Source organism: Columba livia, chromosome 15, assembly GCF_036013475.1.
Source record: "Columba livia isolate bColLiv1 breed racing homer chromosome 15, bColLiv1.pat.W.v2, whole genome shotgun sequence".
NCBI classification, from domain to species: Eukaryota; Metazoa; Chordata; class Aves; order Columbiformes; family Columbidae; genus Columba; species Columba livia.
In genome coordinates, this window is record NC_088616.1 from 16,260,563 (window position 1) to 16,276,467 (window position 15,905).

Consider the following 15,905-nt stretch of genomic DNA (forward strand, 5'->3'; position numbering starts at 1 on the left):
CCCGGGGCCGCCTGCTCGGTGCTCTCCCGGGGCCGGGACCCGCTCCCCGCCGCCCCGGGGCTCAGCGGCCCGGGCAGCGCTGGCTGGGGACCCGCGTTAGGGCTGCCCGCGCCGGTTTTGGTGTGGAGCGGAGCGCTGTATGCTCGCTGGGGGAAACCAAGCGGGGTTTGGGGTTGTTTTCTCCCAATTACCAAACTTCCCCTTTGGGCAGCTCAGCCCTCTCCTCCTCATCTCCCCCGGGACCGGGAAGGCTGCTCTCTGTAAAAAGGCTGGATGTTAAAATTGACCCAAAATCCTTCTGTTGTAGAAAACCGGGATTGTGGTGATGGGGAGAGAGTCCCCAAGGGAATAGGAAGGCAAGGCTTTGCGCCATCATTTAATAGCTGTCTTTGAAACCCATGGCCTTGTATGATTAATTGCACCATTATTTCCAAAGGCTGACTGTTGTCTAGGAGTTAAAATGCTCTTTCTGTGTGTTGATTGTACAAAGATGACACAGCTCAGCATTTCCACAATACAATGTTCAGGATCAATAGCTCTTGAATAGGCAACATTAAAATGCCTTTGCTCGTTGAGATCTCCCTGACACGGGATTTGGGAACTGTCTCTTATCTCTTTCTTGCACCATTTTCTTACCTAGGTCTGTTTTCTGTTTACAAGCCTGAAGATGGCTGCTGCTTCTTCCTGCAGCGTGGAAGAAGACGAGAGCCTGAAGGGATGTGAACTCTACGTTCAGAAGCACAACATCCAGCAGATTTTGAAAGAGTGCATTGTAAATCTTTGCATAGCAAAGCCAGATCGACCCATGAAGTTCCTCAGAGAACACTTTGAAAAATTAGAAAAGGTCAGTGATTTTCAGATGGCTTATAATTTTCCATTTCTGAACTGAAAAAGATGGATTTGAAAGTTTTAAATATTTTGGTACATTTTTTTCCTTTTAAATTTTAAATTATCAGGCCACTGTTAAAAAACAGGCTATTAGAAGAAAAACCCCAACCCTTTCTTTGCTGATGTCTACTATAATATTGGCCATTGTATAGAATTTTTGTGCGTAACACCAAGATTATAATTTCTCGTCAAACTGCACTTGTTAAAAATGACCCAAAGAATTATGAGCATGTTTGTGTGATGGTGAACGCTGTCCTGAAGTTTCATCTATGGGAAGAACCTGTCTGTGAGAGCAGAAGGTGCTCTTCCCTGGCTTTTCCAGTGTCGCATGATTTCAATACGTTTTAGCCTGTTTTTACAAGATATTTGTCATATATAGGTACTCTGAAGAATCTTTAATTGAATTATGAATTTAGCAATTGCCCGTTACAGATTTTTGTATGTGGATGAGCAATACACTGATGTGGCACGTTTGCTATTAACTGCTTTAATTTTGGTCCTGTGTAGGGAGAGAGGAGTGAAAATCTTTGGGTTTAAGCACGATTTTCTAAACAGAGTCGTGTGTTTTTCCACCGAAGTGTGGTATTTTGGAGTTATTTTCCAAAGTCATTAAAATAGACAACACGTTCCACTGAGCAGAGCAGTAGAATGACAGTGTATCTGTCAGAAAATCATGTGGGCAGTTTAGAGATGAAGTGTGGGGTGTTTTTCAAGAGGCTGGAAAGGGATCTTATGGAAAGCGTAGACCTCCATCCACATCAATGTGCTGCAGCTCCCTCAGCGGCGAATTAAAAAAGTAAAACAAGGTTGTTTAATTTTGCTAATTCTTAACAACATCTTGTACAGTCAACCCAGAAAAATCAAGATTTATTACCATATTCAGGATCAGAGCGGATCATAACTGCTTTTTGCCTTCTGATGGCATCAGGGTGAGGGATGTGGACTGTCCTGGGCTTGCATTCAGGCCCATGGCTGGGCCATTCTTCACTTCACAGGACAGACATGGCCTGAGAGGGCTGCAGAGTGAAAACTTGAGTAAATACGTAGGAACAAAGTGCTGGAGGCTGAGTTTGGTGTTCAGTTCCGCAGTCATTTTCAGCTGGAGAAGTGCCAAGGTTAAAAGAGCCACCTGATGCCTTTTTAAGTTTGCACCTTATTTGCAGCAAGTACAATATGCAAAAACATAAATCTGAAAATATTTGTAGGAGAACTGTAATAGGTATTTTTCTGTTCACGTAGTACTGGCAGGGCCTGCTTGAGACGTCAGTAGTTGCTAGGAATCAGCCGGGTTTCCATACTGGGAAGTCTGCACATCGCTTTTCAGATGCTGCGAGGTACCAGCTTGCAGGTGGGATCTACTCTGGTCACGGTAGCAGGTACCGTGTAAAATCTCCAACATTCCGTTGAGCACAGAAAAGTTGAAAACGGTTCAGATAGCTGAGATTTTAAAAATTATGTAATGTTTTCTTTGGAAGAATCTGTTTTACGTTTCCCTGTCACTGTACAGAACTTGGTGGTGGTTGGGGTCCTGTTTACTTGAGGACCAAAGAAAGCAGAGCAGAAAAAACCCAGGGAACCCATCTTTTATCTTCAGTTCTTGCTTTATGTAAAGAAGTTTATTACTAAGAAGTTATAGGCAAAGCTTCGTATTTTCAGCCATACTGAGACTGTTTCAGAGCAGCCTTTGCCAGCCAAGCCAGGTGGCTTTTGCTGGTCCCTTGTGGACCTGGGCTCTCTCCTGGTCCCTTGTGTTGCTGCTGCACACCATAAATACTGTCTCGCACATGCTGAACTTGCTCTCTGGGATTGCTGTGGGTTGGCAGTGGTTTTATGGATGCAGGCTGGTGCTGTGTGTCTTAAGGTACCGTCCAAAAAGAGAGTTTTAGAAAAACCTGGGCCCTACCTATTGTAATTAAATAAAGCAAAATGAGATTATCTATGTAGCTCCACCTGGTGATATGAGACAGCATCGCACACAGACCCCATCAGAAAAATAGAAGCATATGTGTGACAGGTTTGCTGTAAGATAGTACTGAAAAGAAAGTGCGTAGTAAACTACAAATTCATTCACTGCTAGTAAAATACAGTTTGTTTATTTATCATAAAGACTTTCAGGACCAAAAGTATTTGAGCATCAGGCTTTTCTTCTGCAATAGCCGTCTCTCCCAGTACTTACATTTTGTCACAACAGATTTTTCAGTCAATGACATCCACCAGAGCCTGGCCAAGACAACAACATTCATTCTTTTTAGTGATTATGCTAAGTATAACTCCTTCCTTTAAGATAAGCTGGGAGGGGTTTTCTTGGAACAGGTGGATTTTTAAGACCCCTCAGGCAGCGTTGCTAAATGCAGGGGGTTTAGGGAAAGGTGGAGGATGAAGGGAGAAGAGTGGAGTTGTTTTCCTAAGAAATCAAATCGGCTGTAAGTGAAGCCGTGCTCTTACGAGCTTGTGCAGAACACGTTAGAGTGGTGCTGAGCTCCCTGCTCACTTTGTGAGTCCACAGGTGTGAGCAGCTTTCCTGGTCTCGAGGTCAAAAACTAGAAAAAGATGGAGCGCAGTGGTGGAACGAGAAGGGAGGTGTGTTTGGGTGTCATCTGTGCTTCACATCTCAAGCTATCATGTTTTACATTGATTGGGATACTTAATCCATGTTAATCTTTAAGCATCTAAGTGGCTTTAAAGAAACAGGTTCATCGGTAGCTTTAAACACCTGAATGAAATACCTTGCCACGTTTCAGTTCGCAGCGGGGCCGAGTCAGGCGCTGTCTGATGGCAGATTTCACTCCATCACCACCAACTTTGGGAAAGCTCTTGAAACTGATGGGCATTTATAGCTGGGAACAGGTATGTACACATATTTGCCCCCAGCTGACTGCAGCCTTTTATAGGCCCCCAAACTTATGTAGGGGCCTTTAATCCTGATTTTACTAGCTGATTTTTGAAAAAGAGTTTGTCCAGGCTTAACCCTGTCTGTGTTGGAGTCCTCGGGTGCAGAACTGGCTGCGTACCTGCCCCCTGCTCGTCTGCAGCTCGGTGAATCCCACCACCCATCTTCTGAGAGGCCGTTAGGACTGCATAGCAACTCATCCCAGCTGAAGCAGAGCTCCCGATTCAGGGATGGGAGGGTTTTGAGCTGCGCTTCTGTGATTCCTCCTCACGCTTCTGTTTTAGAACTGTCAGAGCATGGGATGGAGCGCTCTGGCAGCTGCTGACCCTTTCCATTGCCGCTGATTGCTCAGCCAAGGTGAGGCAGGAGCCTCACCTAGATTGGCAGGAGCCTCACCTAGATTAGCCTTTCCTAGATTGGAAATTGGGAACGAACTGATCGACCCGGTGGATAACTGCGGAGTGGATAAATATGTTAGTAGGATGGGTGGATGTTAAAGATATTTCTTAGTGATGCTGTAGAAGAGGAGGTGGCGTTTCACGCTGGGCAGGCGGTGGAACCATGGTTGGGATTGTGTGAGTCTTTGATTACAAGGCTGGACGGTCATCAAGATAGTAGAGTTGTGCAGCGTGACAAAGACACGACTGGAAAGGACGTTAGGACCTCCCAGATTCCTCCAGCTTTCAGCGGTGGCATCAGTCAGTCCTGCGCTTCCAACAAGCAGAGTGCTTCGCCTTGGGCTTTTATGAGTTGCTATAAATCATTGTGTCAGCCTCCAGGAGCGATGGGGCGGTGTTAGAAACCTTCCCGTATTGAGAGCATCTCCTCTGGGTCAGTTCCAGTGCAAAGAGAGATCAGTTATGTGCACGTGAAGTGCCCTGCACATTTTCTGTGGGTAAATAGAAAGCGGAATCCAGGTCTGTCAATTCAAAAACTTTATGAGTGAGCCCGAGGAATAAATAAGAAGACAAAATATTTCATTGAGAGTGTACTTTGTGTTGTTGCTTTTGAATGCAATGAATGAATTGTAGGAGGAAGAGCAGAGATAGTGAGCAGCGATACTGAGCGGCTGACCTGCTTTTAAAAGTCTCCTTGGGATGTTGTTGTAAAGCTGCACCGTGATTTGGAGCCTCCCGAGCTGCTGTCCTTCCTGCAGCTGAAACATCTGAGTTTCAGGCGGTGCCAAAGCCTGAAAGGAGAGACCGGGAGGGGAACTGCTGGAGGTGAATTTCTGTTTGGAAATGCTCTGGCTGCAGGAGAACGTTCCCGGGTCAGGAAGCGTGTGTGCTCTTAGCGCTCTGAGAGGAAGGGGAACCTCAGAACTCTCTCGGTGTTGGGGCTGCTTCACCTGCAGTGTTTAAACTCGTTACAGACTCGTGGAAGCGTTAATCGGGAAAGGCGGTGGCCCCACGCGCTGAGGACGGGGTACTGAATTCCTGCGCTTTCTGCCTCAGCCTCTTGTAGCACAAACATCTTAGCCGAAGGTGAACATGCAAAAGATAAATGGGTCACTGCAGTTGTATTTATTGGCTCGTCTTTCTTTTAATTTGAGGCAACGATGGTATATTTTCTTTCTTTTCCAGTTTATTATCACTGAACTCAGTGATGGTATTCTAGTTTCACCATCCTCCTCCTCCAGATATCCCAGGAAAGACTTTTGTTCACAACTTCTGTTAGGTTTTTGGCACTTACAGCATAGTTTCAATAGAAGTAGGATTGGATTATGTATATATGAAATAGGGTGTTACAGTTACACAGCAATATTGGTTTGTAGATTTGGCGGGTGTTGATACATCATTGCATTGGACCGTGGCAGTGACGCTGGAGGCTTCATTCGGCAGCACACACGTGGTCCCCACTGCTGTTTAAGACTAAATGACGTGCGATGTCCAGCCAAGCGAGGTCACCCAACAGAGCACTGGCCTTTGGACAACTGGACCGGGCCCTGCGTGTCCCACAGGTCAGGAGCGTCTCCACCGAAGCCAGTGCAGATAGCGGTGTGATGGGAAGAACAAGGTGCTCCCTGGGGCGTGTTGCTCGAAGGCAATTGCACTGTTTTGCAGTTGTGTCTTCCATGCGTTTTCTCATTTTAAGGTGGACATAATTGGGCAATATGACTGTGAATTATCTCTGCCATCCGACTAGGGAGTGAGATCGCTTGTTGTCATGACAACAAAAGATGGTGAGGTGTTTACTTGAAAGTGAGTTCTGCACAAGCGTTCACATCAAGCTGTGTCTGAAGAACTATTCTTCAGACAGTCCATTCCTCCTTTAAAACCTTTGCCATGTTTGTGCGGTTTCACCCCAGGATATAAGGAAGATGTCTTTTTGAAAGCTTAACCCAGGACAGAGCATAGGCTTTTGTTTTCAAAAGGCACTCTGAGGTCAGTAATGGAAATCCTACCTAGGCTACAAATAGCAGCGTATGGAAAAGCCAGCCAGTCAACTGTCTGCTGTTTATATAAAAGGAGTTTGTAGTGAAGAGACTTCCTTTTGAAATGAATCATATGGTAACTCACTTTTATAATCCTTTAATATCTTTGTGGCTTTAAAAGATATTTGGGTTTAAGAGCATGCTTTGTGATATTCATTTTACCTCGCTGAGCTTGCTTTCTTGTATAAATCAGTGCTGGGGCAGAGGAGATATTATTTATTAGTTCCTTGGAAGTGCCTTTTCTACAATGTGTGTGAAAAATAAGTGTATATTTGATATTCAAATGGGACTGACTGCTGCTCTTGTCTATTAGTAAATATGCTGTCTATAAAAAGAGCAGTTGAAGTGCTGCATACCATTAAATAGTTACCTGGCTGCTTGCTGTAGTTACCTTTTAGTATACTTTCTGCTTAGTGTCCAGCAAGGTGAAGCTTTGGAACAAGCTGCATTTGGTTGTGTTTATTTAATATAAACAGATAATGTTATCACTATTAAAGAGGCACATAAGCTGCAATAGCCAGTAATATTATTTGGAATTCTTCAGTCATAGCTTTGGTTTTCATGGCTAGTTATTAAGTATAATGCTAATATGTAGCACACACACTTTTATGTTAAATGTTTGTATTTCTACAAGTGCATAACTGTAATTAAGGGAGCTAGAGGCAGTTAGAGAGGAATCGCATGTGGGGAAGAAGTTTATGAGAAGGATAAATAGGACTTGCAGTTCTTGCACGATGGGAAAACGTAGCTGAGTCATTTTTTCAATGTCCAGTGCCGCTATTTGAAATTTGAACTGGAAATGAAAAAGTTCCAGGAAGGATTTAGCACCTGTGACCTCAGGGTTTGTCAGGTTTTGTTACAGCCGCCAGCTCAGCCGTGTTGCAGCCCAGGAGCCGCGCTGCTCTGATCCCAGTTTTAAACAGTACCAGTCTGGGAGGAACGCGGCACTTTCCGAGGCAGGTCAGGACCTTCCAAAGCTCGACCTTTAGCCAGCCCTCTGCGTTTTATCTCTTTGCTCGTCTCTGGAATATTTCAGTAGTCCCTTAATCAAAACTAGAATGTGTGGCTTGTTGCCTTGGATTCTGCAGCATGGGAAATACTATTTAGTTAGTTATTTCAAATGGCAATAATACATCAAAGATTGGTGTCAAAGGCTCCTTAGGTTAATGAGGGGGGCAGTGTCAGTGATGGTGAGGAAAGAAACTGGAATGAGACCAGAAAAGACAAGTGGCACGACTGGATTTGTCAGACATTTGTAAACATCAATGGCAAAACATACCTTAATCATCTGTTTTTCTTGCAAGCTTAGAAATGGTGAACTTGAGCCAGTTTTCTGTACCGCTGTTTTCTGGTGTCGTACCCGATGAGTTAACAATAACTCATTTCCTCTCTCAATGAGACCAACTGGTTATGTTGGTAACCTGCCACGTGTCTGGTGCTCCCAGATTCTCCCTCCTCCACCGGCTCCACGCTTGGCTCCGCTTGGAGAGTCTCCTTGGAAATTAATAGTGTAAGACGGAGGCCGGGTTGGAGCATGGAGGGGGTTGGTCTCTTCTCCCAAGTAGCAAGTGACAGGACAAGAGGAAATGGCCTCAGGTTGTGCCAGGGGAGGTTTAGATTGGATATCAGGAAAACTTTCTTCACAGAAAGGGCTGTGGGGCATTGAACAGGCTGCCCAGGGCAGTGGTGGAGTCACCATCCCTGGAGGGGTTTAAAAGGCGTTTAGATGAGGTTCTCAGGGACGTGGTTTAGTGCTGGAGTTGGGTTATGGTTGGACTTGATGATCCTGAGGGTCTCTGCCAACCAAAATGATTCTGTGATGCTGTGATTCTTCCATGGCTCTATGATTCTGGCATCCTCGCCAAAGGAATGTTGGTTTAATGGGGTGCGCAGGCTTGTCAGCGTTCCTGTGTTTTCTCTTGGGTGGGCTGCAACGCTGCTCGTCTGAATTGTCCCAGAAATACTGGAGTTGTTCAGGGAGTCGCGGACTATGTGTGCGTCAATCAACATAACCCCGAGACTATCGGGGTGTGCGTTATGCCTACGGTAATACAACAGGTAGCAGCAAATAAAATGGCTCGACTGCTGCGTGAGTTGGCTTGCCTCCTTATTGTGCTCATGTCTCTCCTGCACGTGCCCTTGGGGTTCCTGTGTCAGACAAGCCGAGGGCAGGACACGTGGTCCATCCCATCTCCAGTTCTCGCCTGCCCTAGGGAGGGTCAGCAAAGAGAAGGAACCAGCTCAGAAGGTGCTGGGGAGGTGGCGGAGGCCGTGTGGAGGTTCCAGGGCCCAGAGGCTGGGCTGGGGCTGATAACACCAGCCCCTGTTCCTTTGGCTGATAGACATGGGCGACGCAAAGGGAATTTCACTCCTGTATGCTTTCCCTTGGATCTCAGGAAGAGGGAGAGTAGGAGATGGGGTCTCCGAAGATATAATTATAGGTAATCTTGTTTGTCTTAATTCTTTAGAAGTCAAGCAATTCAGTGTGTGAATTGACAATGTCTTGCAGCTCTGATGTCCTTTCTCGAAGGTTTTCTATACTGTTTCCTGCCCTTGTTACTGTCTCTTCAGGGATTCCCCTTTGTATTTTATTTTCCATGCCATGAGCGTGAAATGTGGAGAATAACCTCCCTATGACCAGCTGATGCTCAGCCAGCCATCGTTTTTCATAGCTCTCTGCGGCCTACCTTGGCTCTTATTTGCTTGGACGTCGTCCCTTTGATGGTAAATCTGTTACATGGCAGAAATCCTGGAGCAGGGAGCATCTTTGTTCTTCCTGGTGACAGTAAACCTGCGATGCAGAGCAAGATGAAGAACCCTATCTAATATATCAACACGTGAATTCTGAGATGTTCTCTGCACAAGAGGCAAAGATATGTACAAGCCAGCTGAGAAAATAACGGCCGTGATGTTGAGGAGTAAGCAGAAGAGGCTTGTTCTTTTGCTTTCTCAGCCACGAGCAGCTGCAGAGATGTCTGCAGTTTGTGATACATTGGTTTCCATTCTGTGTAAGAAAGAGTTGACCATGTCAAGTAATGGAGCGACGATAGCTGTACACACATTGTAGTTAACATCACCCTTCACGCTGCTCACGTGAAATTTGTATCTTTCTTTCAGCAGTAGACGTGTAGATTGACAGTTGCGTAAGTATAGAAAGGAAGGGGTTGCTGAGGTTGTAAAATAGGAGTGAAGCGTATCCGGTTAGCTACAGGGTAAGAGATGTTTCATGGTCTCTTTTTGCCTTGCAGGAGGAGTGCAAGCAAATACTGGCGTGGCAGAAATCCAGTTCCCAGTCTGACTCTCACGACGATGAGATTTCCCCTCCTCCTCCCAACCCGGTGGTAAAAGCCCGGCGCAGGAGGGGGGGCGTCAGCGCAGAAGTGTACACGGAGGAAGATGCTGTTTCTTACGTCAGAAAGGTAACGCGCCGCCATCCATCGATTCTGAGATGCGCAGGGCAGTTGAACGGCTCACAGTTTGAGATCACGGGTCAGCCCGTAGGATGGTGTCCTTGTGCAGCATGTGCGCAGCTGGACCATCTTCACACTCAAGTTCTTTTGCTGCCTCCTTGACTAAGCACCTTCCCCATCAATGTTGCTTCAGCATTCTCTGTTCTTCCCCTTTTTGAGATGTGCTGCTGATCTGTTTCCCCCTTTGACAGGGTGGGTAATTCTCAGCCATTTTCTCAATATCGGCAGCTTCTGAGTTGTGTCAGAACCTCACGGTTTTGGGAAGCAGCCTTTTCTCTTGCTGTGTTTTCTGCTTTTTTTCCCAAAGGTCACTTCAAGTTTTCCTCCAACCTACGTCATGGAGGTTCCCCAGATGCTTCAGGCTCATGTTGGTTTGTTACCACTTGGGTTTTCAGAATTCTGTTGACCGTACTTGGGCAATTTTATGTGACACTGTCTTTGAAGAAATGCCAATCCTAAATTAGGTCATTTCTTCAGTAGGAACACTAATTTGGGCTTATTTTTTTTAGGTGCCTTTTTCACAGCAATATCTAGCGATGTTATATCTTTGATATCTCTTAATAACTCCGCATTTTTTTTTTAAACTGGCCAAAGCTTTCAAGGTTGTTAAAAGACAAAAGGTTATTAAAGACAAAAGGTTATTAAAAGACAGCCATGACAATAGTGTGTGTCACGTTTGTTTAGGGAGCTGGACTAAAAATGCATTTCAGAAGGTTGACAGATGCTGCTGATGTGCTTTTGTGCATGCCTGGAGTGGCTTGAACCCAAAGAGCTTGTTCTTTATGGGAATACGATTGTCAGTCACTGGTTTTTGGCAGAATACTTTTCACCTCTGCAGTCAGATGTGCTTTGTCATCTGCTCACGATACAAGCTCACCGGCTGCTCTGGGGATTTCTTTCCCAAGAAAGAATTAAGATAGTTTCTCATCCTGAAAACAAGTGTGGAAGAGTTTTCTTGTGGCAGTTAAATAATACTTGCAAGTATAGAGTGAATTTTAACACCGCTGTGGTCCAGCTGTTAATGCGCTGCACTGCTAAAACCTTGCATGGTATTTTAAAAGCCACTTCCAAATCCTTTTTTCTGTGCGGTTTGCAGTATCCCCCTTAAAATCTTCCACAAAGATCACATTTGTCTCTGCTTAGTGTGGGCTCCATCTGACTCTTCTGGAAACCAAAGGAAATATTCCTTCCCACACCCCTGAGTAATTCTTTGATGTTTGTAATGGAACCGGGAGTTAACTTTGTTTTCTTCCTTTTTCAGCAGTGATGCCAATAGGCCCTGACAGTAGCATGGGTAGGCAGGAGCCACAAGAAGCAACACTGATCATATTCTGTGTGTTCTATGACTAGGGCTGTTATGATTTTAATTTATTTGGAACTGACTGGGCATAAATAATAATAATTTAGGGGATGGTTTCTCATCAGGCTACAGATGCTGCAAGGAATGTAGAACTAGCACTGGGAGGGTTGGTGTCAGTGCTTTGTCTTCTGCCATCAGCAAATAAATCCCATGGTGAAGGCCGTGGATGTGTGTTTGTGACAGAGGTTTCTAGAATACAGAAACAAAGAGTGACTCTGAAAGGACAAAATATTAAACTAATTTGAAAGCGTAAAAAGCAAGGCAAGGGTTGTGTTCAGCTATTGCAAACAGATGGATTTCCACATAGTAGCCAGGAAGAGCCACTGGCTTGAATTCAGAGTAGGATAGAAACGCATTTGGGTCATAAGCCAATGTGAAGGATCCCTGGAAGGGGCGGCTGCAGGATTAGTGCCACAGGCAGTGCCATGAGCTGTGTCACCCGAGGGGAAATCAAAGGAGGTTTGGCTTTGTGGTTTGAGCAAGCGCCTGGCACGGCTCGGTCCTGAGGAGCACAGGGGAGGATCTCTGCGGAACGCTGTTCTGTTGCTTCATTCCCGACACCAGAGAGAGCAGTACTTGTCAACACGTCTGACATAACATGCCGTTGCCAACTAACAGAATAAGAATCTTGCTGAAAAGAGGGCTATTGGCTTGAACTCAGTGATTGCTTGGAAGCCTGGTGTAAGAAATGGCCAAGTGGTTCTTCCTGACGTTTGATTTTAGTGGGACGCCTGGTCACTGTGACACCTAAAGACGCTGCCGTGTCCCTGCCCCAGCACACCCACTGCGGTCTCTGCCTCGCGCCTTCTGTTTCCTCAGTCCAGGAGATTTAAAAGGAGACTACGCGGCTGCCAGTACCTGCTCACTATAGTATTTTATGGATATCCTTCTCCCCACTCACCCCAAATCTTCTATTTCATTTTTAGTTGTCATATTGAGAACGTAAATTCTCATCCTCACATTATCAGAACTGTGATTTATTACTTTCTTGGTGGCTTCATGTTATAGCCTAAACATTTCTCAATGTTTGAAATCAAATTGCATCCATTATCTTGAATAGTGGCATCTTCTATACATTTCAAGATCTATAAAGAAATACAACCAGGCGTGTAATTACCCTTCATTGTTTTCTCTACAGGTTATTCCGAAGGACTATAAAACTATGACTGCCCTGGCGAAGGCCATCTCCAAGAACGTGCTGTTTGCTCATCTGGATGACAATGAACGAAGGTATGAGGTGCTTTATGATTTAAAGGAATCTGTAGGACAGATTCTTGATCTGAGGACAAGAAGTTATATTACATTTTGTCTCTGAGATCAGAACTACTCTCACTGATGCATTTGAGTCTTACTGGGTGCACCCTGACACACGCTTATGGTTGTATGGCAGAGAATAAAACCGCAAGCTAAAAAAGGGCAAGAAGCAGTTAGAGTGTGTTCAGACCTATTTAATATTTTCAAGTCAGCTGTGCCTGATGAACTTAATTCCTTAAGGAACTGGCTAAAGCAGTGTCAGAAGCATTTGTAGTTATGTCTGAGAACTCAGGGGAGACAGGTCAAGTGCTGGAAGAGTGGGAAGTAAAAAGCATGATGTCTATAAAGAGGTAAAAGAGAATTACAGGTAAATCATTTTGTTCTTTGAAAAACTGGAACAAACAAATTATGTGTAAGCAGCTGAAAGAGACCAAGGAGTTCGGTAAAGCCAATGTGACTTTGAAAAACGTGAAAATATCTTCCTGCAATGGAGTAGCAAGTCTTGTAGCTAGGGAAGGCACAACAGAGGCCAGACTGCTTGAGTTCTAGTAGTGTTTTTGACAATAATGTGTATGGAATCGACACAAAATGGATTGGATCGCCATCCAAATAACAGTTATCAATGGTCCATCATTCTAATGGAAGGATACATTGAAGTGTGGGAAGGGTTGGTCTGGTTTTCGTTATTGTTGTCACCTTGCTGGTGGAATAGGGTATGAGTGCTGAATTTTCAGATGACATGAAGATGGGAAAGGCTGCTAGAGCATTGGGAGACACAGCTGGAATTGAGAATTGTGCTGACAGGCTCAAGAAGTGCTCTAGTAAAAGCACAATGGATTGTCACTGAGCCAAGCGCAGAGAACTATACTCAGGCAGGAAGAACACCTTGATAACCGTAAGACCATTTTGCAGTTTTGATAGTGGATCATGGTCTGGACATTAGTCACTAGTGTCAAGCTGTTTTGAAAATGCTTAGGTTTTGCTGGAGTAGCTGAACAGGAGAGCATGCAAGGCATGTCCTGGTGCTGGAAAGGCTTCAGCTGAACACAGTGCCCGGTTTTGGGCACCGCGCTTCAAGAATGGACAGTGGGAGGAGGTTCAGGGGAGAGCGGTGGGAACGATCACAGATCTACCTGACATCACTGCTGGAGAAAGAATGGGATTGATTGGCCTGCAGAAGGAAAACTCCAGGGCAGAGGGACGTGATCAGAGCTTATAAGTGTGTCTGAATAGTGATATGTGAGGAATAACTGCTGTGTGCGCCAAAGGGTAAAGAATAACGGATTTAAGATGCAGCAGGAAAGAGTCAAACCAGATACTACGAATGGGTCTCTGACTGCTTGGGGAGGTCGTGGAGTCTCCACCTCTTCAGGCCTTGAAGAAGAGACCAGAGTGCACTCTGCCAGGAATGACGGGAGTAGAGTTGGTCCTGTCTTGCAGCAGATACATTAAGCGATGTCACGAGGTCCTTGCCAACCCTGCCTGTGTGCTGCTGTGGTTAGAAAGGACAAAGACTGTGTCTACACTGACCTTTTTGGTGCTGGCAGAACATCAGCACAACCGTCCTTTGGTGAGGCTGCGCACGCGTGTTCAGTCCAAGCACGTTCCATGTGTGCAAATTTTGCTCCCTCTTGCAGGCGTTTACACAGTTTAATTACTTTGCAATCTTAATTATTATGGCATTACATTAGCATGCAGATTTCTGGAGTAATTAGAAGAGGATTAACTTTTCACGTTTCTTCTAGCTTTTTCACCCACAGCGGAGAATTCTTGTACAGAACTGCTATAAATCCTGGTTATACCATTGGCTCGCTAAGGTGACAGGCACTGGAAGGGCAGGTTTTTAGGGCTGGAAAGGGGATGTTTTGAGAATACGTTATCAAAGGAGGGTGAGAGAGAAAAACTGAAGAAGAAGCGCGTTTTTCTTGCACTGTGTTGATGTACATCATGGTCATGGCCTCTCCTGCCTGTCCCCATGTCCCGTTTACCCCTGGGAGCCAGACTGTCCTGTTGTGGATGTGTTAGGAGTGACACGATGTGCACAGCTCGCCGTGTGTGTGCTGCGCGTGGGTTGTAGACGATCCGCTTTGTAGTCCTCCAGCTACGGCTTGACCATATGGCCTTTGCTGGCAAAAGATCTAGAAGCGTTTTGGTTTCTGGGTTGAGCACCGGGGCGTATTCAGCGATACACCATCTCCCTTGCTCAAAGGATGTGTGTAGGTGCGCTATTCAAGCTCATGAGGAGCACAGCAAGCTATTGCTGACATTGGAAAGAAACAAAGGAACTCTCAAAAGGACACAGACATTCTGCTTTTGCGGACAGGATTGTGATGAATGAATAGGTTGTTCTCCCTTTGCATGTTACTGAGGACACTCTTGACGTTGTGCTGTTGCCCTTGTCTGCTTTCATTTGTCAAATGTGGAGAAGTCAGCAAGTTGGGACGTGCCTTTGCCGTCACTTCCAGTTTGCATCTTGCCGAGGCAGGTATAGTAAAGGAAGTGGTGTATGGCTTCATTTGGGTTCTGTCCTCTTGGAATGTGGGAAAGCAAGGTGAGATTTCACTTTCTGTGCTGCACTGGTGGTGTTGGTGGTTATTTTCCTCGGTGCTTTTCTACACTGAAGACAGTGTCATTGTTTCATTTAATTTCATGGTTGACCATTCGCCAAGATGTAGAAGGTGTTCAGGTGGGGAAGGATGGATGGGAAGGACTTAATTCCTCATTTATGTTGGATGACTCTTAGATTTTTCCTTCTCCTCTTAAAGATACTTATGTTAGTTTGCTGTGCGTGACTTGTGCTGCATTTGCTGCTTGACAGCTGTGGAGTTCCTTATGTCTGACATAAACTCTTACTTCTGAAGGCAGTGTGTAGCGTATTGTATGTGTCAGATATTCCATACGAATGATTAATTGCATGACAAGTCATGCTGAAGTTCAGGTGAACCTTTTGCACTGGTGTCTGAAATGGTTTTGTTCAAGTCTTATTTTAGAGAGCGTCTTTTCACGTGCCGTGCTTAAAACAGCGTTGCCATCTATCTCAGACGTGCACACACACACACACAGTCTGTGGTGTAATATTATACTGAAAAGTGCAATAAAAGCGAAACTGTACCTGCATCAGTACTAAAAGCAGTAGAGCTAGTTAAGAGCAACTTTTGCCAAAATCTTCATTTGAAGCGTTGCTAATATTATAAAACCAGTGTGGCTCTGCAAAGTGCCATGACCGGCCACCGCTTCCCCGTGGGACTGTTCCACGGGCTTCAACAGCATTTTGATTAAACTCCGGAGTAGGGTCTTGTTTCTCTCAAAGCCAGTGGCAAAATGCCCATTATCTGAAGTGGAGATGCGTGTTTAACTGTCAGAGACCTGTTGTTCTCATTCACAAAATAAGGAATGTGTGGCTTTATAATTGTGATTCTGCATTGTGCACCCAATGTGTATTTCCTATGCGTCCTCCTTTGCCTGGAGCTGGTCTGTTACCTGCTCGCTGGCAGCAAACCCTCCACTTTACGTGGGTGTATCACATACTCATGACCCCAAATTTTTTTGAATTGGTGAGAAAATAGTTGTAAAAAAGTTAAAACAACATCATGGCTTCACAAAATTAAT

The 15,905-nt window shown here is 45.1% G+C and overlaps 1 protein-coding gene across 4 annotated transcripts in view; it reads left to right on the top strand.

Moving 5' to 3' along the window:
• Positions 1-15,905, top strand: part of PRKAR1B (protein kinase cAMP-dependent type I regulatory subunit beta) — an 88,702-nt gene that overhangs the window by 413 nt on the left and 72,384 nt on the right. For 2 of the 4 annotated variants that reach the window (XM_065031568.1, XM_065031572.1), the window contains exons 2-4: positions 641-844; positions 9,461-9,631; positions 12,181-12,272. In XM_065031568.1, the coding sequence (XP_064887640.1) occupies positions 668-844; positions 9,461-9,631; positions 12,181-12,272 (440 nt within the window). In that variant the 5' untranslated portion in view covers positions 641-667. The remainder of the gene's footprint in view (positions 1-640; positions 845-9,460; positions 9,632-12,180; positions 12,273-15,905) is intronic. The other 2 variants (XM_065031571.1, XM_065031570.1) reach the window with 1 other exon arrangement.